The following is a 25,776-nucleotide window of genomic DNA, read 5'->3' as shown; positions in this document are numbered from 1 at the left end:
CTGGGAGTTGCTCACAGAGAACCTCTACACAAAGGTATAAGATGTCAGCCTCAGACAAGCCTGACAAAGGAAAATCAGCTTGTTTTGTTCAGACTGCTGTCTGGTCTCCCCATGGAACTGGACCCTTAGACCCTCACCAGAGCTCGCACGACATTGTGGAGGGATGAATGCAGTTGGCCCCGATCCTGGTACAAACTGCCATGGAAGTTGCACAGTCTGCGCTCAAGCCCACTGCAGCTGAAACCTGGGGCGAGCCTGATCCCAAGGGAATGGTCTCTTAGTCTCCAGACTGCTACTGCAAACTGGCCATACAGGAATTATGCAAAGCATTTGCCTGCGGGCTACAGACTTCTGCCCTGAGAATCTGTATCTTCTCACAGCCAGAGATGTCTTGGGGGAACAAAGAGCCTCTGTAGCACCAAAAAGCCTTGCTTATTGGAGAAACCCCCAAAATATAAAGAAATATACACGAGCAGAACAGAGAAGCTCCTATAGTTTTGCTGTAGAGAGTAAGACTGAGGACCATCCAGCACAGCCCAGAGTGAGAAGGAGGCGGAGCAGAAGAATATGTAAATTAGGCTCTCTACAGACTGAAGTAAAGAAGGGTAAATACCCATTGGTCTGTTACACTAGAATTGTTTTTCTATTTATGCTTGCTTTTACTGTAACCCACAGGTGTAGGCAGGCTATAAATACAGTAAAGATATGCATATATACATTTTGGGATATGTCTACTACAGATCATTAAGCTAATAATACATGCTTAGTTCATGTGAAAATGCTTATTGTAAAGCACAGAATTATTTTTGGAGAGGTGTGAATGTGCTGTTCAGTTAGTGCATCCCCAAATGGATGTACTAACCATTTAGTGCATGCAAAACGCAGGAGACAGTGGTAAGTGCTCCTGCATCAATTTTTTTCAGGCTATGAGTGCTAATGTGAATATTAGCACATGACCTAAAAAAGATATCTGAAAATGCCCTATTTTCTGGGTACACTAGAAATGAGGTTAAGGTCATGGATTTAATATACCTTTCTGGAGTTCACCAAAGCAGTGTATATATCTGCAGGTACTTTTGTCCGTCCCTATTGGGCTCACAGTCTGTTTTTTAGTGCCTGGGAAAGTCCTGCATTCACATGCTCTATTTAACTTCTTCGTAAGAACACACCTTCCAGTTCATGTTTAAAAGTTCAGTAAGCTATTTTATGCCAATAGCCATAAATTAAAATGAAGTTGAATTATTAGATTAGAATTTATTGATAAGAGTGGCAACTGGGTCATTCTGCACCAAAATGTAAATCAAAAATAATTTAAACAGCAGTTAAGAAAGATTGCAAAACAAAGCTCTAGTCATTAAAGTGCATTTCAGTTACAGTACAAATTAATTTTCAGAACCAGTCAATAGATTTTGCAACACATACAGCCCCTTCTCCACAGAAACAAAATCCACATAATTCTAGGAGGAAGTTTTCATGATCAAATACACATAAGATTTTTTTTTTGTCCTTAATGACTGCAGAAGATTTATTGTCCTCTTCCAAGTCAAACAAATATTCAAGTTTCAATATTAGTAACCGAAGCATCTCAACACTGAAAATCTAGCGTTGATTTTCAATGAAAAAGAAAAAAAAAAACCCTCTCCAGGAAAAGCCTGATGTGATCCTTCACCCAGTGCTGTAGTCATTATTACAATCTTACGCAAGAGAGGCATCTGAGACAGATACAGTATCATTCGTGTTTAATTATATGCATTTTTAATTTATAGCTTGAAGAAACACATAAAATACAATACACATTTAGTTACCATGGCTTTCTTCCAAAATAATGTATAAAAATAGATTTTTTTCTTCTTCTCTAACTCACTGTAATCATCTATTAAATAGCATTTGTAAATTACTGATCAATAAAGGGTCTGATTCATTAAGGAGCCCCCCCCCCCCTCCCTCACTGTCTGTCTATAGGAAAAGATCTTGATGAGTCAGACCTGAAATTGTTTTAAAAAATATTTATCCCATAGATAGATAGATATATCTGGTGCTAGTTTCAAATTCTTTATTACCTTCTACCTAGAGATTACTGGGATGTGCCAGCCCATAATATACAGAAAGAACATTCATTCTCTCATTTGAAAGATGTACATAATATAAAAAGAAAAAGGAAAGTCCATAGTGCTTCTCGTTCCAGAAGATAACAGTCCCACAGTGCCAACCCATAACTTTGGATGTTTTGAAACTCTCGGTATTAAATCAACTTTGAGGATGCAATGAAAAGAGTATTCAAGTGCAGTTATTATTATTATGTAGCTGAAACATCTTTACCCAATTATTTCCTTTGGATTCTCACTGTGTCTTTCAAACTGAGCAGAATACCACTTACCAGGACACTTAACACTCCTAGAGGAAGCCAGAGAGACACAGGCATGACATCATATTCTCAGCAGAAAAAGTGAATAAATAATTCACAGTCTGAAGGTGGACCATTTCCAGTCCTTCACAAATCTGCCTCATAAAAAGATCATTAGCAAGCTTAATCATGGTCAGCCAGCTGACCCTGACCCATTCAAATATCTTCTTTCTCTTCTCAATAAAACTAATCTAATTATTTAACTTCTTTGTAAGAAAACATCTTGACATTGTGTTACTTCCATTTAGTTCATTATGTTTTAAATCGGGCAAGCAAAAAAAACAAACAAAAAAAAAAAAGATGTTCTGTTCTCTTGGTTTTTTTAACAAGTACATTAACTCCATGAAACTGGAATTTCTGTCCAAAAGTGTCAGTTAATAAGAATCAAGTCGTCATCTCTTTGTCGTCTGGAAAGGAGAGAGAGAAAATAAAATAAATCAGTGGTTACTACTTATGCTCACTAATTTATCATCCCTCTTTATATTTATTCACTCAATCAGGAAGATCTCACAAGACTGCCGGCTGAATTTCAGTCATCTGCTAGATCAGTGTATTGCAAACTGTGTGCCGTGAGACGCGGCAAGGAGGAGATGCGCTGGCTGACTGCTTACAGGACACGCTTCTCTTGGCGGTCCTGTAAACCGCACCGACTGTCAGCTGGCACCTCTCCTCCTCTCCCCCACTGGCAAACAGGTTCAGGGTCTGGCCGGAGAACCTTTGCGCATGTGTGGACATCGATGTGATGACATCATGCATGTGAGTGATGTCATTGCGTCATCATCTGCACACTTTTGGGCGCCTTCCGGCCGCAGCACTGGATTTAGTGTGCCCCGGTGCCAAAATATTTGCGGGACAATGTGCTAAGATCATTAAGCAGGGATTACCTTGGATTAAATTATGGAGGCCCCCAAAAATGAGAGTTTCATGATTAAGTAGCTCCAGGCAACATTAATTGTGATACCAATTAAGTGGCTGCAGTTATCAGTAAGTGATCAGAAACATTTACAGTTTTTTAAAATGAAAGATGTCATATCATCCCAAAAAATGTCGCTTCCTCTCTTCTGCTCCCTGCTCAAAACTGATCTAGGTCGACTCAGCGCGACTATTTCATCACAACCATTTCAAGCAGACCGTTCAGCTTGGCCATTTCATCATGGCTGTTGGATACATAGATTCCAAAATGTATATGGCCCTCTGGGTCATGCTATGTAGGTACACTTCCCCCTCCCCATTCGCGGTTTCAATAATCGCGATTTCACATATTCGCGATTTTTTTGGGGAGGGGGAAAAAAGAAAAAAAAAACATCCTTAAGTCTTCCCCCCGGCATCCCAGCCTTACCTGGTGGTCTAGCGGGCTTTCGGGGCAGGAGCGATCTTCCTACGGTTTTTCACCATTCACGGTCCGGCTCTGCCCCTATCCCCCGCGAATCCGGAGGGAGAAGTGTATAACTTGCAAAAAGGGTTTGGGAGATGATATGAGTAGTAAGTACATGAACTACTACAGCTCAGACTATTAGTAAATTTAAATACCAGTCGTGAAGCTGTGGAACTCTGTAGTGCTCATGGGTAATTCTGTTGCTTTTGTTTGAGACTAGGACGGTTCTCCAACTGGGCATATGCAGTTACTATGCTTTGCATACCATGTGCACAGAAAACTGACTCTTACTTGCATATGTGCACAATGGGCTATTCTATAGTTCATAACTGCAAAGGAGGAGGGGGCTCCATTTCCATTCCCCTCTCCTCCCATTCTAAAAGGTAGCAATTCACAGAGCTGTGCCATAACCGGTGTCTCTTCTCCACTGCCCCAGCAGAAACAAAAGCTACGTCAGAGAGGGACAGCCACAGTGGAGAGCAGCTCCGTGAATCGCTGCTGCTGCCACCTGGCAGCTTTTAAAACAAATTTAAAAAATAGATGCAGGAGGGGATTCCCCCCCCCCAAGACCAGGAGGGGTAGAAGGCAGAGACAAAGAGATATTTGACTTGGGGGAGGGAAAGGGGGAAGGGAGAGATGTACTCAAGGGAGGGAAGGAGAGAGAAACATCAGACTCGGGGATGGAATAAATGTCAGATTTGTGAGGAGGTGCAGGAGAGGGAGATTTGGACATGGGGAGGGCAGAGCTACCTGGCAGCTTTTAGAATGAATTATAAATGAAGACACGAGGCGGGGAGGGGGGATTCCCCTACAACTGGGAGGGGTATAAGGCAGAGACAGAGACATTTCACTGGTGGTGGTGGTGGGGGGGGGGGCAACAGAGGGAGGTAGAAGGGGGACAGGTAGAGATAGACTCGTGATGAAATGGGCCATGCTGATAAAGCCACACTGAATTGTCCCATTTCAGACTGAAACGGTCCCTGCCATTATCTCTAAAGATCTCTTTTGAGATGATTATAGGTCTGTGTAGTGTAATATGGAGCCCAGTATCAACCCAATGTAACCTGCCTTAAACTACTACTACTGGAAATAATAAAAATGAATAAATACTCACACCTTCCACACCTACCCTGTTTCATAGCTCCCGTAGCGCTATGTACCATGGCACTGAACATGCATCTGTACCATGCACTGTACCAGCCAAACTATGTTTGTAAATGTGTAAGGAACTAAAACCCTTGAGGGCCAGCAAAACCACAATACAGGGAAATTGTGGAGGACATGTAGTTGAAATCTGATTAGTCTGCTCAGATTATTCTGACCTAGATATTTTGCCTGCTAAAAAATATCAGTGTTTTGTACTCTGAGCCTACTCACAACCTATGGTAATCCAAAAATATAAGAATTCATGTGAGCGGTAAAACCAGGGGTTATATACTCAAAGTTGTTAAAAACACTGGTAGGATGGGGGGGGAAAGACCCTTTGGTTAAGATCCTCAAAAAATATCTGAACTATGAGTTAAGAATCCCCAGGCCCTGCCAGCTGAAGAAATCTGTGACAAGAGCTGGAGCACCATCTCAACCACGACTGAGCATTTAAGAAGTGACGGCAGTAGCTTGAGTCTCCCTCTTGGTTCAGTTATTAGCGAGAGTGTTTCCAGTGCTAATCATAAGATCAGCACCAGGCAGTGCTAGCCTATCAATTCCCAATGTGTTTATGGTGCCATGATAGTGTCTCAAGATGTATAATTTAAAAAAAAATAAATATATATATATATATATATATATATTTTTTTTTTAATTATACACATAGGTACTTTTTTTGTTAGTTACCCCCTATGTGAAATGTCAAAAGGTGCCTATTATACACCTGTGTAGGTTTTTACATCACATTTAGGAAAGCCAAGCTCCCAGCAGATAATGAGATAGAAAAGGCCAGAGATAGAGATTAATCAACTAACCAGTAAATAAATAGAATGAGCAGGGACAGGGAAAAGTAGTACAAGTAGCTGAACCTCAGTTGCCACCTCACGTGGGATAACAGGCTCAGGAAGGGCCTGCAATATCGACTGTGTTTAGCACCGAACCACTGAAGTACACTCAGACTCTTGATGCCTCTATTGAGAGCTCGAATCCGCAGCCAAACAGAGAACTATAGGGAGAAGCGCCATCTTGAGTGGCAAATGAAGGGCTGAAGCGCCTCAAGGGCTGGCTGTCACAGTGTTAACATCTACAGTATGATTTTTGTCTCCTGTGGCAAGTGTTAAATGCATTACCTCCGGCATGGGGATGGTCTGGAAACATATGCTAACAATTCATTGTCTCATGCAGACAGTCAAACTGGTATTCTAAGCATCAAGCAGCGAACACACAGCTGAGAAATGCTGAGCTAACAAATCCTACACTGCTGGCTGTTTGCTTCTTTCTGTCCAGTATTTTCCAGAATTTTCTTGCGGAAGCATGTCAATAATCAGACCCACTGGACCTATGCCTAAAACACACTACACTTCTTGTCAATAAATTATAAAATTACAATGAAAGGCACAAAGTTGCCGTTCAATTAACACAGGATCGCACTTGCTATACTATTACAAAGAAAAGTGATTTATAGCTGCATTTTGAGTGAGCTTCAATCATGCTATTGACTAAGTCGTTCACGTACTAATGCATTAACTTGGAGAAAGGTTTAGGAAAGTTACCAAAGTGAATTCCATAATGCACATTTTAGAGGCAAGGTGGGTAAACTGCAGGCCAAGTGTGGACTGCAGGACTGTTTTATGCTATTTCGTCCTCATTTTCCCCCCAAAAATATCACTCGAGTTGCTTCCCAGCTTGCTGATGTTGGCAGCAACCAACATGGTGCCACAGTATCGATGATCAGCAAAGCCTGGCTCATGCATCTCTGCATATCATAAGTCATCAGGCCTTTGGCAACTAACCAGAAGCACACATGCCGTGTTACAGCACCCCTGGGCCGCTCTTTCCCTGCTCCTCATTGCAATTTAAAAAACTGGCAAACTAGAAATCTCTGCCTCATATTCCCCTCCAATCTCCTGCTTCCTGACCAAAACTGCTATCACCTCTGCAGGGCTCTTTAGATTTCTAGAGTATTATGGCAATTTGGTTATCACCAGGTAAAAAATGGTTTATTATCTCAAGTTTCGCAACAAAGGGTAATAATACTGTTTTCTCTGGGAAAGAAATCCCTTGACATAGCAAATTGAAATGCATGCTGAAAGGACCAAGATGGTCTTGAGAACTCTTAAACATTTGGTATTACATTTCATTTATATTTCTGTGCAGACAAAGGCTTTTCTAGCCATTGAGATTTTAAGAAAGCTCTTAACTAAATGTCTTCCAGCCTAAAAGATAGGCAATCTTCATGTCTCTCCCCTTCTCCCTCCCATCTCTGACCCTGGATGCATCTTGGCATGCGTTTCAGGCCAGAGTCCCCTCAATTTAGCATAATTACAAACAAAAATAAATCATAAGTTAATGGAACATTTAATCACCAATGTCATCCCTGGAACAAAACAAAAACACACAGGCAGAACAGATGCACAAAAGTCTGCCTGCAGCCTCCTTGGCAGTCTCTCAGTCTAGTGATCATATAGCTTATCCACAGCTGAAAAACAGTGGCTACAGCTGTTTATATGTTTGCCAGTGGTCCACTGGATTTCTGCAATACCGTTCTTTAGATCAGCAGTTCAGTTTTACTAGTTCATCCAAAAATTTTTATAAAAAGGGGGAGGAGACAATGGGTTTAAAAAGATTGCTGAAAAATCACCAGCCACGGGTTCCCATAGGAGGCTTTGGCGAATGGTACGCTTTAAAACTTTTTTAAAAAACATATCAAAGGGTAACTTAATTTAAATGTGGCACTACAACAGTGGGAACCAGAATTCAGCACTGAAGATTGCAGGGGCTGCTTCCAGATGAAAAGCTACAATTCCGCTGTTGCACCACATTAAAAAAAAAAAGCACAAAGCGGGACTGCGTTTTGCGATTCACAGCCTCTTGCAGTATGTGATTAGAGTGATAAGTTTACAGTGATATTCTTCACAAAACCTGCAGGAGACTCGGCACATTGAATCACTTGCATTTGAAAGGGTGTTTCTGTGTATACTGCCCCTTTAAGCCATTTTTTAATCGAGCAGTGGATACTGTGATCGGCATATACTGCGCCATGCTGGCTTGTTAACTCCAGCAGAAGACCACTGCTATATCAGCTCCCAAACTTAAGCCATTCACATTGGCTCAAATGTGTATATGGACTGTAGGTTTACATGAAACCCATCTTTAGGCATCACACAGATTTATTTTTTTTTAATATTTTCTAACAAACAAATCAAGAGGCATGTTTATACTTCCAAGCAGTTGAAAAGAATATTTTCTAAAGTTAGCAGACTTCTGGGTGTGCCTGTGGGCTCAAACCCTATACTTTCCCTCGCGGGCATTTGAGTGAATTATGCTTCTCAAGGAATCTGAGCTGCTGCCACACTGACCTCCTACAGCAGCACATGAAGGAGACGGAAGGCTGCGTTCCCCTTCTGTAGATCTTGGGGCCAAGGATGACATCATTTTCCTTTAGAAACTCGTGCAGGTCTGTAGCCGGAAAGCCATTCTGCTGGTATTTCTGCAGGCAGGAACAGTTAGAACGGTTAACATGTGCCAAGTTTTCCAAGTTTATTATATAGTTTGATTAATCGCCTATTCTACATTCTAGGCGATGTACAAATGGTTATAAATATCTAAAATCATGGGTAACATATTACATAGACATACAGTATATCATATTAAATAAAAAAAAAAAATGACAATATCAAAACAACAGGGAAATTATTTAGTGGTTACGATCTATATTAAATTTAATATATTAAGGTAAAAACATTAGGAGGGAAGACAAACATGAAAAAAGGAAATGTAAGATAAAGACAGATTGAAAAATTATTTATTCACTAAAAGCATCATTAAAAAGGAAACTTTTAAGTTTAGTCTTGAATTTGTGTAAATTCTTTTCCTCTGTGCTGTAAATTTAACAGAAAATAAAATATAGAATTCATGACCGAGACAGGTCCATGCAATTTTTCCAAGAGCTCTGTCAAATATTATATGCAAAATTTTTTTAAAAAAAAGAAAATGTGAAAAATTGACCTCCCTCCTTTACAAAGCCGTGTTAGCATTTTTAGCACCAGTCGTGGCGGTAACAGCACGGACACTCATAGGAATTCTATAAGCATTGGAGTTGTTACCTCGGCAGCCGACGCTAGAGACGCTAGCACAGCGTTGTAAAGGATAGGGTAAAAATTTATACTCTCACAGGCAGATGAACAAAATTATATAAATAGAATATTCTGACCACCTCTGGTCAGAGCTCAGTTTAAATAGAAGTTAACCCTTTCAGGACCAAGGGACATATTTGTCCCATAACTTTAAAATCCTATAAATTTTGATTGGGATAGTCTACAGTTCTAAATTTGATATGTATGGATTCCATATGATACTGCCTTTATGTAAACAAACTGGTTCCGACATTCATTCATTAGCGTCGTTGCCAGATTGACGAGAAGATTCACTTGCCACACTGTCCATAAGCCAGAAGTTTGATTTTTAAAAAAAAAAATAATGATATTTCACAAAAAAAATCAATTTTTTGGCATCTGCAAGCCCTTTTTACCATAAAAATGTCATCAAAACCACAAAAATTGGCCTACGATCCTTATGGTCCTGAAAGGGTTACTCAAGTGGCACAAAAATACTACAAGGGAATTCAGAACGGTTTACATGAATTTATTCAGGTGCTCAAGTATTTTTTCCCATCTCTCCCGGTGGGCTCACAGTCTAATGTACCTGGAGCAATGACTTTGCCCAGGGGTCACAAGGAGAAGCATGGGTTTGAACCCACAACCCCAGGGTGCTGAGGCTATAGCTTTAACCACTGCACCACAAACTCTTCCTTCTCCTTATTACATTTAAAATTCACATTCCCAATCAACTTTGAACCCTTTAGCTTTACTATTTTTAAACACATGAACTACTTTTATCATTACAAAGCTACTTTTCCAACAACTCAAATCCTGAATTTCTATCTCTTTTGTGGCCTGACAGTTTCCTTCTGCTCCTTTTATTTCCAATTCAAAACCAAACCAGTCTCCGAGACTTTAATGCCATATGCTTTTACTCCTACTTCTAATTTCTAGAGTGCTACCAGACATACACAGTGCCGTACAGAGTCACAAAGGAGACAGTCCCTGCTCGAGTGAGCTTACAATCTAAACAATCAAGACAGATAAATTGGATGCCAGATGTATGGGTTACAGTTAGAGGGGATGGTTATACTACTTGCTGGGGTGGTGAGCAGAGGGAAGCAGGGTTACGAGTTGAAGGCTGTCTTAAAAAGGTGGGTTTTCAGCCTACTTTTAAACAAGGGAAGGGGTGTGGCAGACGGACTCCTCAGAGGTTTTTCAAGTTTTTATTGGTATTTAATGGATCGCTTATTTAATTTACTAAGCGATGTACAATTTAATAAATCAAAACAGACAAACAGGGAGTGCTGACAAACAAAATAACTTAAAAAGTTATTGGGTAAAACTTTCATGAGTCGTGAGGAAAAGGGGGGAAAAGTTACAATTCTGTGATAGAGAAGAAGAAAAACAGTGATGGGAAGAACAAAAGGAAGGGTGAATTTGATTTAAAACTTGAGACGTCATATTCAGCCCTTCCAGTCCCCCCCCCTCTATCAAGCCCAACAATCGGAGCCCTTATGGGCTACAGACAGCAGCTCTTGCTGAAAGTCAATGTGTCCTTCTCAAGCCTATTCATTAGATGCAATTACCACTGTAAAATCAATACAATTCTTTGGTCCTATGCTCCAGGTTATAAAAACTACATTTGTAATATCCTTTGCTCCCAACTGCAACACCCCCCCCCCCCCCCACCCCCCAATGCCACCTCAACTTCTGTTGAGGAATTAAACCCAGCTTTTCAGCATGACATGTTGCAGCCCCGACATCGAACCATCAAACTACAAGTTCTAAAACTGGATTTATGTGAACAGACATCAGCTGGAGAAAATTTTGCACTAAGGGAAATGCTGCTACCCTGATGATTAGATTTACTTAACCATTTTTTGCTTCATAGCCCCTTCTTGGAAAATAGAGTAAGAGAGAAGAGGCTAGATGTGAGGAGACAGAGAAGGAAGTCAAGACAGAATAAAGTCTACAAGGCTGTGTGTGCGGTTCATAGTCAATTCGCACGCGAGACACCAGCGCGCCAACAATCGAGCGCAGACAATTCGACGCAAGACACCAGCGCGCCACAGGAAAACTTACTTTTAAAGAGCTGTGAAGCGGGTTGTGAGTGGGGAACCCCCCCCCACACACACCTTACTTCATACTGTTCATGCTGCCGTTGGGGGGGGTTTGGGGGAGTTGGAACCCTCCATTATAGAGAAAACGGAACTTTTTCAAATTTTTTCAGGAAAAGTTCCGTTTTCTCTATAATGTGGGGGGTTGCACCCCTCACACCCCTCCAATGGCCGCACGAAGAGTATGAAGCAAAGTGTGAGGGGGTTCCCCCCCACACCCCATGTCGGAGCTCTTTAAAAGTAAGTTTTCCCGTGGCGCGTTGGCGTCTTGCGCTGAATTGTCTGCGCTCGATTATCGGCGCGCTAGTGTCTCGCACGCTTTTGTCCCATCACCGTGTATGCAAATGCTCATACCTGGAGATGCTAATAATGGAAGAGGCAGATTTGGAGATCCTTGTTGTCACAGAGGAACAGTTTACAGAGAATCTGATTGGGTTACAACCATATCAGGCTATAATTTCTATCTTTGAAAGACAAAGAGATAGGCACTTCATGCCAAAATTACAAGGACATTACTTTGGGCATAAGGGCACTAGTTTATAAGCATCGTCATACTGGGACATACCAAAGGTCCATCAAGCCCAGTATCCTGTTTCCAACAGTGGTCAATACAGGTCACAAGCACCTGGCAAGACCTAAAAAAAAAAAAGGTGAAACAGTTTCATGTTGCTTATTCCAGAAATAAGCAGTGGGCACAGAACGAAGTTAAGAGGTGGTAGATAAGTAGAATAGCCTCCCTTGGAGGTGGTGGAGACAAACACTGCATTCAAGAAAGCATGAGACAGGCATGGGAAATCTCTTAGGAACAGGAGAAGATAGTTGATGCTGCAGATGGGCAGATTGGATGGGCCATTTAGCCTTTATCTGCCCTCATGTTTCTGTTTCTATGATTTTCCCCCAAGTCCATCCAAATAATGATTTATGGACTTTTCATATATAAACTTGTCCAACCTTTTTTTAAACCCCGCTAAGCGAACTGCTTTTACCACATTCTCCAGCAATGAATTCCAGAGTTTAATTATACTTTGAATGAAGAAACATTTTCTCTGATTTGTTTGACACTATTAAGTAAATTAGCTTTATTGCGTGTCTTCTAGTCTTATTTATTTTTGGAAAGAGTAAACAAGTGATTCACATCTACCCATTCCACTCGACTCTAGTTTATACACCACTATCGTGTCTCATCTCAGCCATCTCTCCTCCAAGCTGAACAGCCCCATCGTCTTTAGCTTTTTCTCACAGAAAAGTCATCCCCTCCCCTTTATCACTTTTGCTGCTCTTCTTTATATCTATTTTCCCCCCCTCTATTTTTTTTGCAATGCAATGAGAAAAATTGTACACAATAGTCAATGTGTGGTTACACTATGGAACGATACAAAGGCATTATAATATTGTTCTCCATTCCTTACTCCTGGGGAATTTTGTGCAAAACATTTGAATATTCTGCATTGTTTATTGGTAGTGTTTTTGCCCAGAATTTCTTCATCTTAAGGCCTAAAATCCTCTTCTACCCTTTCCCTCCTCAGACTCCAGTTTCTGCAGTTCCATCTCTCTTTCCAAATGCAAGTTCTTTTCCTCAAACTCCCAGCAAGACCCTTAAATATTGGCTGCCCCCAAAGTCTTCTCTTGTATGCAATACCCCAACCTCTCATTTCCCCCCGCCCCCACAGGGTGCACACCCTGACCTCTTATTCTTCCTCTCCCCAGTATATGCCCTCCCGTCTCATTTTCTCCTCAGCTTTCACTGCATTTCACCCCCCACCCTCTCCATTTCATACCCTCATACTTGATTTCTCCCCACACTAGTGGCACACACTCGGATTTCTTTACCACCTCTTTCATCCCCATTATAAGTACTCTGCCCTCTCCCCAAATTCCCAGTGGCACCTTGTTCTGCTCCCACCCCACCATCTTATCATGGCACACACTCAAATCTTGCTTTGCCCCCCTTATGGTACACTCAGAGCTGCTGATGCCGGCTCTTCCCCCCACCCCTTCTCCCACACATCCGTAGAGGATGTATGCGAGCTCATCCTCCTCCTGCATGGTCTCTGTAGGGGAGGGGAGAAAATCTGGGGAGAGAACGAATGGTGGCAGGCTTGCAGAATGCTGCACAGTAAGTACAGATTTCTGTGTATTCTGTAGACTATGAAAATTCTGTGTTGCGCAGAATTCCCACAGGCATAATTCCTTTACTAACAATTCCTAACATTCTATTTGCTTTCTTAGCTACTGCTGCACACTGAGCATCATCGATGACACCTAGAGGAAGATTCTCAAAACTTGCTGGTAAAACCCAGTGAATCGATCAAGTTCAAGTTTATTTATAATTTGGTATACTGACCATCGCAGGTATCTGGCTGGTTTACAATATTAAAAATTAATAAAAACATAAAAAATAGAAATAAGAGGAGGAGGCAAGATGGCTGCGGTGTAGTGAGGACGCTTGCAACACATTCTCCTGCTGAAACTTTTTTCATTCCCGTTTATCGGGGTTATCTTACAACAAAATGCCTAAAAGAAGGGGAAGAGCGGCTGCCACAGCCCGGCAACATGAGCTCACCTTGCGAAGGCAAGAGACGATTGTGGGCTTCTTTACGTCTTCCCTTCGTGGCGAGCCAGCTGCGCCGAGTCAGAGGAAAGTCTCGGCGCTCAGGAGCGAGGTTTTGCTTAGCCCTGCAGGACCAGTACCTCCCCAACAGCCACGAGAGAGGGAAACTAAACAGCTCAGAAGGGACAGGAAAAATAGAAATAAAATAATGCAGGTTGAAGCCAAGACAAGGACAAAGTTTAGACGAGTTGGATACAAGAGGAATTGGGGGGGGGGATTGGTAGATTCTAATTACATTATAAAATAAAAATAAGAGGAAGGGAAGATGGGGAGGAGAATACAGGAGGAAAGGGGGTTGTTTATTAAAAAAGTGGTTCTCTGTGTTTTTAAAAAAATGTATTTATTTATGTTTTTCCTTGGAAAGTATTCTTAGCAGCAGTTTTGGTATGAATCTTTGAACAGAAATGTTTTGAGGTTGGTTTTAAATTTGGTTAGAGAGTTTTTACAGCGGAGATGTGGTGGCATTGCATTCCAGAGGGAATGGGCTGTTGTGGAAAAAAATAGTGTTTCTGGTATAATATAGGTCTTTGATCGAGGGAACCATCGGTAAGTTCTGATCTGAGGGCCCTGGAAGGGGTATGGGAGATGAGATATTTATCTAAGAAGGCAGGTGATGTGGAGGCCATTATCAGATTATTGTAAAGAATGAGTATTTTTCTTCCCTGATTAGTACAAATGGAAATTGGGCAGGGGGAGGGGGGTGTTTATTATTGGAAAATGTTTTTATGAAATATAAAAGGATGGGAGGGAAGGGGATAAATTTAATTTGATAAGATTAATTGTAGAATTTCAAGTGATATATCTATGTTAAAATGTTAATACTAATGTTGATGTGCTTGATGTAAGTTATAAAATGAATAAAGAATTATATAAAAAAAAATAATAAGAAGAAGGCGGCAGGTGAGTGGGAGAACTTAATCTTGAAAACAAGTAGGAGTATTTTGTAGGTTGTTCTATGTGAGACCAGCAACTAATGTGATTCTCAAAGAATCGGGTGACATGGTCGTATTTTTTGGCTTTATAGTTGAGTTTGATCGCGTATTTTGAATCAGTTGTAGTCGACAAATTTTCTTTTGAGTTATTCCATGGTATAGTGAATTGCTGTAGTCTAAGTGTGAGATGATCAGGGAATTAATTAGGGTTTGAATAAAAGCAGGTTCTATAACACAGGTTCTAGAACGAATTAGGCGGAGTTTATAGAAACAGTTTTTGGTCAACAAGCTGATTTGGTCACGGTAATTGAGATCTTTGTCAAAAATGATTCCTAGTAGTTTTAATTTGGATTCTATTTGGAGTAGACAAGAGTCGATACATATTTGTCCAGTTAAGGTATCGGTAGTGAGAGAGACTTATTTTACGGGCGATTCTCAGCATAATAGCATACAAATTATATGCACATTATTTGTGCAGAGAATCACCAGTAAAGAGCAGGAGGAACTGCGCATGGCACTTTGGTCAGAAGAGCAGTCGCCAAGCACAACTCCTACCTCCTGTCAAAGCTACTCTCTCTGCCCTGATCAACTGAGCTGTAGATTTCCCTGCTGGCTCAGCTGATTAACTGGCAGAAAGAGCAACAGAAAGAAGAGTCCCCCCTCCTTCCGACACTCCCTCACCAGCCACTGCCCCAATCTTAGTAATCTCTCTCTCTTAATAGATTTTCAAGCTTTTCAACAGCTTTAAATAATAATATGGGAGTAGCTGCCTAACAGTAGATACAGTGGGCTGAGAACCCAGGAATTGGGTTCGATGCCCATTGCAGTTCCTTCTGACCCTGGGTAACTCACTTAATCCTTCATTGCCCCAAATGAAAAAAAACTTAGATTGTGAGCCCACAAGGGGCTGAGAAAGTGCCTGAAAGCAAAATTTAAACTCTCATTGTACCATAGACAGGTAGTATATAAATAAATATAGCAATAAACTAATCCTTGGCCAAGCAATTACTGTCCATGAATTTGCAAAGCAGTGACCTGCGAGACCATGAAGACAGAAATTTTTCTTTACATGAATCACATTTATTCAATAGCACAACGGATTCTGCAATAACCACTTACAAAGCAGATAATGTTAGCAGCATTTGATGATAAATTTGATAAAATATTCAATAATGGCATTATCAATATCAGCGGGTGATAGACCTGAAAACTATAATTTTCCGATTGCTGTCACAGACCCATTTCATTAAAATGCTGTAAGTGGCCCTTGACATCTGACAGAACCATCTAAAGTGGCACTCAGTAGCATTTGACTGGAGTTGTCCAAGAACACAACAAAATCCATGGAGATTTAGAAGATACAGGGCACATTTAGAAAGAGACAAGAATGTTTGAGGGTTCTTCAAACAGTTTCTACACTTTCATATTTTGGCTAGAAATGTTTGGGGCGGGAGAATTGGTAAGAGGGCGTGTCGTAGAATGCCATCTGACTGGTTAGTTAGGCAAAAGAGTGATTATGTGGAAAAGTGATATAATTTGTTTTTGAGATAGTTAATAAATAGTGTTAAAAAGTGTTAAAGAAAAAATAAAGTGCGGATGCTTTTTGAAGATCTCTACGTCATTCTGGTTTCTTGAACTCTTCCTAGCATTGACGAAAGCAAGCAAATTCTTTAATGAGAAACTCCAGCTTACAATCTAGCAAAGATGTAACAGGATCCATTGTACAGTCTCCTTAATGTTTTACTTTTGTTCAGGTTTTTAACATTTGGCACGTTTCAAAATTAATGAAATGAAATCTGCCTTTTCTTGACAAGGCTCGTCGTCATTTGTGACAATAATAGCATAAAGCATCACATTGATTCACTGAACACTGCGGCTTTAACTTAACAGATAGAGACCTACAAGATCATGAAGGGGTTAGAGAAAGTAGAGAGGGACAGATTCTTCAAACTTTCAAAACATATAAGAACAAGAGGGCATTCGGAAAAATTGGAAGGGGACAGATTCAAAACAAATGCTAGGAAGTTTTTCTTTACCCAGCGTGTGGTGGACACCTGGAATGCACTTCCAGAGGACGTAATAGGACAGAGTACGGTACTGGATTTCAAGAAAGGATTGGACAAATTCCTGCTGGAAAAAGGGATAGAGGGGTATAGATAGGGAGCTACTGCGCAGGTCCTGGACCTGTTGGGGCTAGCGTTTTTATCGCACGCACCCGATTAGAAAGAGACAAGAATAGCCTACTCAAAAGGAGGTGGTAGCGGCTAGCGCGTGTGGCAATTTAGCACGCCCTATTCTGCGCGTTAAGGCCCTAGCGCGGCTTTGTAAAAGGAGCCCTATGTTATACAGCTCTTTTATGGTATGCACAGAACAGAATATAAAATAAATTGGTTTTCCAGTTGCACATTGAATTCAATATAAACTAATTCTACTTACTTTCAAATCCCTGTTATATAAAACCCCAGCTTTCATTTACAAGTTATTGATCCCTTATACCCCAATCAGATCACTGAGATCTATTGACCAACATCTATTAGTTATGCCCTCACTTAAAGTTATTAATACACGGCGGCACTCTATCTTCTCTGCTACAGCTCCTCAAACTTGGAACTCCCTCCCTATTTATCTCAGAGAAGAAAAGAACTTTAAAATTTAAAAGTAAACTTAAGAGCTTTTTTTTCAAAGATGCTTATGATATTTAGGAGTCCCAGCCTATCTTCACTTATTTTCATAAGGCTACTTCTTTTATTTCCCTCCTATTGTTTTTTTACCATAATCGTCCTTCTTTCTATCATTATTATTGTATTTCATTACCCTGCCTTTCCCTTTGTTTTCCTTTTCTGTTTATTTTATTAGTCGTTAATTTAAAATGTTTTGTTCAGTGTTCACCTGTTTTTTATAACCCCTGTATTATCTGTAAATTGAAATATTTGTTCATCGCTTAGATATCTGAGTAAGCGATTAATCAAATACTTAATAAACTTTAAACTTGTAAACTTGATGTATGTTTCAAATTCCAATTGCACAAGAAACTGACAAAAAAATTTCTGGTTTATGGATGGCATTATCCACCGAAATTACAATTAAACTGAACTTTGCACAATACATCCATAACTTCTGTATAGCAGTTGAACCATTTTTAGGCTATTAATGTGACCTTGGGATATATTGAAATCATCCACATAAAATAAATTCATCCATATAAAAATAAATTCATCCACATAAAAGCCTTAAAGGACCTAATCCGCTAGGGATACAGGACCCAACACGGTCCACATTTTGACAAAAAGTCTTCTTCAGGGGTCCCTGGGGGTCCTATAAAGGTGAGTACGTTGCAAACAATTGTGTGGTGAGCCGGAAGTGAGACACTGCTTCCATTGCAAATAAAGTCCATTTAGGAACATCATCACTCCACAGAGTTTTTTTGGTTTTCTCTGGATTTTCTTCTTTGTGGATATTTCAGGGTCAATTCCTTTTGTTTTTTACCATGGTATATATACCAACAATATCTCTAGTTTCCAGCAGCAGATTTTTCCATAAAACTCAACATAGATGCTACAGATCTAAGTTCAGTTCAGTTACTTCACTGCAGTTGTACTCGACTCTTTTCGCCACATAGATTTGTCGGTGATCAAAAGAACATTTTGCTTCATCTTTGAAAGTTTGGATCCACAAAGTTTTAAGATATGATGTCAGGTTCTGTTTTGCTGTTGAGACATTTAAGGGCTCTTTTAATAAACTGTAGTAAAATGCGGCCTTAGCGCATGCTTACGTTGGCCATTCCCGCATTTTCACTGCTGCCAGAAAATGGACAAATTTTCTCTATTTTGAATTAATTGATCACATGCTAATTTTCTCATTAGCACTGACACCTATTTTGTAGGCAGTAAAGACTCACGCGCTAACCACACGTTAATCAGTTAGCGTGCTGCGACATAGCTATGCTAACCAATTAATGCTGTACATGCCTACTACCCTCTGCCCTGTCCCCAGTGCTAATAAAAATTAAATTCTATTTTTTTAGCATGTGGGAAGCATGAGCAGCTGCCAAAATTACCGTGGGATGCTTGAGTGTGCCCTGAAGCCAGGCATTTTAAGTTGTGGTAAGGATGCATTAGAGCAGGGCTGCCCAAGTCCGGTCCTCGAGATCTGCTGGCAGGCCAGGTTTTCAGGATATCCACAATGAAAATGAATGAGAGAGATTTGCATACCAAGAAGGCAGTGCAGGCAAATCTTTCTCATGCATATTCATTGTGGATATCCTGAAAACCTGGCCTGCCAGTAGATCTCGAGGACCGGACTTGGGCAGCCCTGCATTAGAGCTTACCGCAGTTTAGTAAAAAGGCATCTTGGTGATATTTTTTCCCAGAGTTATAGCAATGGTAAGAAAAGAATATGTGAAAGTAGAAGAATGTTAGTAGCAACATGAGTTGTAAAAGCAAGGACACTTAACTCGGGTAAACAGTTTCAACCACACTTTTTCCTGCACGACAAGCAAAGCTGTTCAATAAAGGTAACTTGTTTATATTCATTCAATTCAGGATGAGGCAGACGTATGCTTTCCCTTCAGTATTCTCTTAGCTACCATTATGTTTAAAATCAATGATCCCATACGTCACCCTGTCATCAGATGAGCCATGAGATTAATAAGCTGAGACAGATCTATCAGAAGAAGATTGTCATTAATGCTGACAACTATAGCTAGGTGCACGTTCAAACAGATTCGTGCTCCAATAACTAGAGTACCTGGCTTGAACTCCATGTATATAATAAGCTTGCTTTCTAGGATGGCCGCTTGCAAATCCAGAGGGAGCAGTTGTTTCGGATTTAAACTTAGAAAAAAATTTCTGATTATCTGTAGCCCTGTTATATTCTTTGAAATGAATGACTGTTCTAACAGAGGACTCAAATTATGAAGGACAGATCACTATAAAGCTAAGTGACGTTCTTCTGTTTTATACTGAAAAATATTGAAAAATTGCAAATAAGATGATAAAATGAGTTAAAACAAATGCATTATGAATATTTAATAAAGGCTGGACCGACGAAGAGTTAAGCAACCGGTAGCGCTGTGCCCGGCTGCGGACAGAAGGTCCATACAAATGATAATACTGATTGCATCTGTCATTTACTTACTGGTGAGAGATTAGTGAAGACAAAGTGTGACATAATTTGACTGAACACACAACAGTGGCTTATATATACAGGACTAACAGAGGACTCGACATGTACAGATACGGGAAGAGATTGGTAACTTCAGGACAGTTAGCCCGACTTCAGCAGTGACTAAATTAGGGGTCCTTTTATTCAGGTGCGCTAACCGATTTAGCGCACGCTAAATGCTAAGGCATCCATTATCTTCTATGGGCGCCTTAGAATGTAGCGTGCATTAAATCGGTTAGTGCACCTTAATAAGAGGATCCCTTAACGAGGCAACCGTTAAAAGAAGATAATAGCGGTGTTTCTTGCATCTAGCAGGTCACACAATTCAAAGACAGCATGGCTTTACTATCACACTTGCTAACTGGCTCTTTAAACTCAAAAGATGCGGATATATGCACGCTTTTCTGAAGGAAATTGTAAGTCCATCAATATAGCGGGAAAAATATAAACTGGCTCAACCTGTTCTGAATAAAGGAACTGAACCAGCCAGTAACTCCATTTACAAAAAGAAAAGCATGTCAGAAAAAAAATGAGCCATTTGTTTGTTTGACCAAATGAACAAATAATTTCTTCAAGTATAGAAACATAGAAACAGAGTATATGTGTTGTATGCCATTTTGTAAGGCTTTTAACACTGCTTTACACAGCCAGCTTATAAGTAAAGCTGAGAAACTTAAGTGTGTGTCCAAGAAGGAAAAGAGAGCTAGAAATGAGCTAAGCAACAGGACAACAGAATAAATTGAAAAAAAAAAAGAAGGTGGTCAGTGGAGTGCCTCAGAGCTTAGGGTCCAGTTCTGTTCAATATTTTTAGAAGCAATACTAATAAGATCTTCTTCAACAGATAGAGTGGAAAGATGAGGAGGACCTACAAAAGGCAAAATGTGGATGTCTCTTCAAGCTTCTAAAATGTGATGCAAAAACAATGTGGCACCATGCATTTGGGATGGGGGGGCAAAAATCAAATAAAGCAATCTGCTAATCAGGAAAGCAATCTTGGAGTGATCATAGCTGACAACATCAAAGCTGCATCACAAGCCGGAGAAATAATAGTGTGCACAGGGAGAGGAATTGCCCAACTAAGGAGGTGATCATGTTGCGTACATGTAATTAGCGAGTTCTCAGCTGGAACAACATGTCCAGTTCCAAAAGAAAAGAGAGACAATGTAGAAGTAATCCAAAGATACAGACCATCAAAATGATGAAATCTGCACCATAAGATAATAAATTTCATAGATAAATAAAAATTATCTGCTTTATCCCAAGTCTAGATGGAGTACAAATTCACATTCATAATAAAAAAAAAATAAACAGAATACAATACATAAAACATTAATCAATGATATAAAAATCATCAAATGAGTTCTAAACTTGACAATGTTGAAAACAGCTATTGTGTAATAATTTAAGATTCATTAATTTTACTTTAAATCATTTTAGTACACCTTTTACAAAGCCATGGTAATGATTCTCCTGCAGCAAAATACACCGAACCCCAAAGGAACTGAATGGGCTTTGGTGCATTTGCCACGGGGGAATCACTGCTGCGGTTTTGTAAAAAGGAGTCTATAGCTCTGCTGTTGAGATGCTTAAGGCTCATTTTACCCAGGTGTTGTAGTTATCTTGTTAATCACTGCCTTATTTTTTTTTTTTAACTTATTTATTGCACTTATATTCTGCCAGATCCAAAGTTCTCAGCGGATTACAACAAAATGTACATAATAAAAATGAGACACATACATAACACAAAAACACAAATCATGTACCATGTTCTCTTGAAAAGGGTTGCAATAATGGGGAAGGATTTGAGATCTTATCTGGGAATGCGACTCGGATGGATCTTCTGAAGATTTCTGTTGAAGAACCCGCTAATGGAGTGACTTTAGTTGCAACTTTTTAAATGTATCAGCTATGATTTTATATATCTTTGTTTTTCAAGTTTAGACAGGTCAATATAGACATGCAGTCAATGTATTTCCTGGCTTCTCTCTCCACCCCCTGGCCCCAGCCCCCAACTATTTTAGCAATTAGACGAAAATATATTGGCCCAGTCCCTATCACGCTCCCTCCCTCCTTACTGCCGCCCTCCTTACTGTCGCCACAGAGTTGAATCAACTCCCTTTCTCTCTCCCTGCCCCTTACCTTCGTGGCGCTTTCACACACCCCTTTACCTTTGTGGCGCTTTCACCCCCCCCAACAGGCCTGGTCCGACAAACCTCCCAGCCTTGTGGCCGGCGATGTCTAAACTGCCGTAAAGGTCGTCTCTGACGCAACTGAAATATATATCCTGCTAGAGACATAACTGGGGACTGCAAAGTCCATGCAGTGCTTCTTTAGCTTCTAGCTGGCTTAGGGCTCTCTCGGACCAGGGGGCAGTTGCCCTAGTATAACTTTGAAATATATTGGCACTTAATACGGGGTTTTCTTTGAAGTTTCCATATACTACTACTATTTATTATTTCTAGAGCACTACAAGACATATGCAGCGCTGTAGAGTCACAAAGGAGACGGTCCCTGCTCGAAAAGAGCTTACAATCTAAACAGACAAGACAGACCTACAGGATGCCAGGGTAGGGATACATTCAAGGGGGGATGGCTAATCTGCTGGCTAGGGTGGTAAGCAGTGAGGAGTAGGATTATGGATTGAAGGCTAAATCAAAAAGGTGGATTTTCAGTTTGCTTTTAAGGAAGGGAAGGGGCATGAAGGACAAACTCAGGTAGTTTATTCCAGGCATACGGGGCAGCTAGATGAAAGGAACAAAGTCTGGAATTGGCAGTGGAAGAGAAGGGTAAAGATAAAAGCAGCTTATCTGAGGAACAGAGTTCTATGAGGAGGCAGATAAGGAGAGATAAGAGGAGGGATACCGAGGGGCTGTGGCATGAATACACTTGTAGGTTAATAAGAACATAAGAATTGCCGCTGCTGGGACAGAAGAGTGGTCCATCGTGCCCAACAGTCCGCTCACGTTGCGGCCCTTAGGTCAAAGACCAGTGCTCTGGGTCTAGCCTTACCTGCGTACGTTCTGGTTCAGCAGGAACTTGTCTAACTTTGTCTTGAATCCCTGGAGGATGTTTTCCCCTATAACAGCCTCCGGAAGAGCGTTCCAGTTTTCCATCACTCCCTGAGTGAAGAAGAACTTCCTTACATTTGTACGGAATCTATCACCTTTTAATTTAGAGAGTGCCCTCTCGTTCTCTCTACCTTAGAGAAGGTGAACAACCTGTCCTTATCTACTAAGTCTATTCCCTTCATTATCGTGAATGTTTCGATCATGTCCCCTCTCAGTCTTCTCTTTTCAAGGGAGAAGAGGCCCAGTTTCTCTAATCTCTCACTATACGGCAACTCCTCCAGTCCCTTAACCATTTTAGTCGCTCTTCTCTGGACCCTCTTGAATAGCATCGTGTCCTTCTTCACGTACGGCGACCAGTGCTGGACGCAGTATTACAGGAGTCTGAACTATAGGTGGAGGCAGATAGGGAGCCAGGGAAGTGATTTGAGGTGAGGGGTAAGGTGAGTGTAGCGAGGTTGGCAGTAGATAAGTCAGTGGGAGACCTATTAGAAGCAAATTGCAGTAGTCTAAGCATGAGGTTACACTGAAAAAAAGCACAATTAAAGATCAAAGCTGATCTTGATGTCTTTATGCTTTCTCAATTGAAATTCTTTTTATTACATAGAGCTTTTTGGACCCCTACACGTTTGCAAAAATTAGACAGTTCTAAGTCCAATAGATGCTGGCACTGTAATCTAGAACCAGGGACACTAGATCATTTATTGTATCATTGTCCATATATTAAAACTTTTTGGAATTCAATTTGGCCACAAATTAATAAATTGATGGAAAATCATATTGCAATATCATATGATACAATATTATTTGGAATGATGATGAGAAAAAAAAGTCAAATTTCACCAGAAAATAACAAGCTTTTATTAATTATGACAGGGGTTGCCATTCAGCATATAACTAACAACTGGAAGAATTATAACAACCTAAATTATACATTTTGGTGGAATACAATATGTCATATATTCAAAATGGAAAGAACAATAGCAATACAAAGGGGGACATATACTAAATTTATAAAAATATGGGGGCCATTGACAAAATACTGTAATGAATAAATAGTAGGATTTTTCTTCTTCTTTTCAGGATTTTTTTTTTTATGACACACATAGAGGGGGGGTAAGGAAAATAATTTCTATATAATATGATATAATATATTATACAATATGTAATGTATGAATGTAAAGTAATAGAAGGGTGGGGGGAGGGAGAGGGGATAAAATTTATTTAGAACATAATGTATTAGATATAAAAATGTTATTGAATATTCATCAATTGTATTCTAACATATTGTATACTTTCTGTAAAATTTGAAAATTTAAAATATTATATTAAAGTAATAAAAGGGTGGGGGGAGGGTGAGGGGGAAAATTAAATTTAGATATATTATGTATTAGATATAAAAGTGATACTATATATTTATCAATTGTATTTTAATATTTTGTACACTTTATGTAAAATTTGAAAATAAAAAATAATGGAAAAAAAAAGAAAAAGAAATTCTTTTTAGAAAATAGAGGAGAGAATGAAACTACATGAAGATCAAACTTGTAAGACTTTAAGCAAATGTTTAAAAAAAAACCATCTGTTTTGTAATGTGAAATATGGTGCTTAGTAATGTTGGGCTTCAAGTGACAGCAGATTTTGTTAGTGAAGTTTGTCTGAATAGAAACATAGAAACATAGAAATAGACGGCAGATAAGGGCCACGGCCCATTCAGTCTGCCCACCCTAATGACCCTCCCCTACCTTTACCTTGTGAATAGATCCCACATGTCGATCCCATTTGGCCTTAAAATCAGGCACGCAGCTGGCCTCAATCACCTGAAGTGGAAGACTATTCCAGCGATCAACCACCCTTTCAGTAAAAAAGAACTTCCTAGTGTCACCCCGCAGTTTCCTGCTGGCCTTTTGGGGCCAGAGTGTTTTTTAAGTTTGGGTGTATTTGCTATAAAGCTCTTTTTGGATTACTACCCTCTTATCTAGTATCTTACTTGAAATTGTTTAATTAAAAAAAAACATGCCAAAAACTCAGGTATGTTTATCTTCCCTGCCCCAAGGGCTTGTTGTTACAGGACTTTTTTTTGGACAGGACATTGGAATATCAGGTGGGGAAGATGAATTCCTGGTTGAGCCCGCTGATTGTACAAGCTTATTCTTATCCCTATGTTTAGGAAATTATTAAAAACTCATCTATTTGATAAACAAGAATGTTGATTTTTATTATGTACACGTTTATGATGCCATTTTTATTAGGCTAAGTTTTTTAACAGTTTTTTTTATCAATCGTATTTTTAATTGAAGTATTAACCGTTATGTGTATTTGTGAAACTGTATTTTAAATATGTTGTATTATTTGCTGTATTAGATGCAGAGTGTATGAGATTGTATTTTTTAACTGAAATGTCTGTTTTTTTATTACGAACCGCCTAGAACTACTGGTGGGGCAGTATACAAGAAATAAATTATTATTATTATTATTATTATTATGTATCTTTTGTAATCTATGTTGGACAAAGGCAGGCTAGAAAAATAAAAATTAAACTAAAGTGCCATGATATCTAATGGATACTAATATGCAACCCAATGAAAATCACCTGTTGATTAATCAAATATTTGATCTTGTATAAAGTTTTACTTCAGAAGATATTTCAAAAATATTTCTCTTCAACCAATCTTGTTTATATCAGTGAGTGACATTTGTATGGACCTTCTGTTTGTAACTAGGCACCCTAGTTACCTAGGTGCCTAGTTACAAACAGAAGGTCCATACAAATGTCACTCACTGATATAAACAAGATTGGTTGAAGAGAAATATTTTTGAAATATCTTCTGAAGTAAAATTTGATACAAGATCAAATATA

General features: G+C 39.7%; 1 protein-coding gene across 4 annotated transcripts in view; it reads right to left on the bottom strand.

Moving 5' to 3' along the window:
* Window positions 1-1,242: 1,242 nt before the first annotated feature.
* MCOLN2 (mucolipin 2) overlaps window positions 1,243-25,776 on the bottom strand; it is a 97,110-nt gene continuing 72,576 nt past the window's right edge. For all 4 annotated transcript variants that reach the window (XM_033917073.1, XM_033917076.1, XM_033917075.1 and 1 more), the window contains exons 13-14: window positions 8,285-8,415; window positions 1,243-2,811 (exon numbers count right to left, since the gene is read on the bottom strand). In XM_033917073.1, coding sequence (XP_033772964.1) covers window positions 2,775-2,811; window positions 8,285-8,415 — 168 coding nt within the window. In that variant the 3' untranslated portion in view covers window positions 1,243-2,774. The remainder of the gene's footprint in view (window positions 2,812-8,284; window positions 8,416-25,776) is intronic.

This window comes from Geotrypetes seraphini, chromosome 12 (genome assembly GCF_902459505.1).
Source record: "Geotrypetes seraphini chromosome 12, aGeoSer1.1, whole genome shotgun sequence".
Classification (NCBI taxonomy): Eukaryota; Metazoa; Chordata; class Amphibia; order Gymnophiona; family Dermophiidae; genus Geotrypetes; species Geotrypetes seraphini.
Note: the sequence above shows the minus strand (reverse complement) of the source record. Positions and strands in the feature narration are given on the sequence as shown.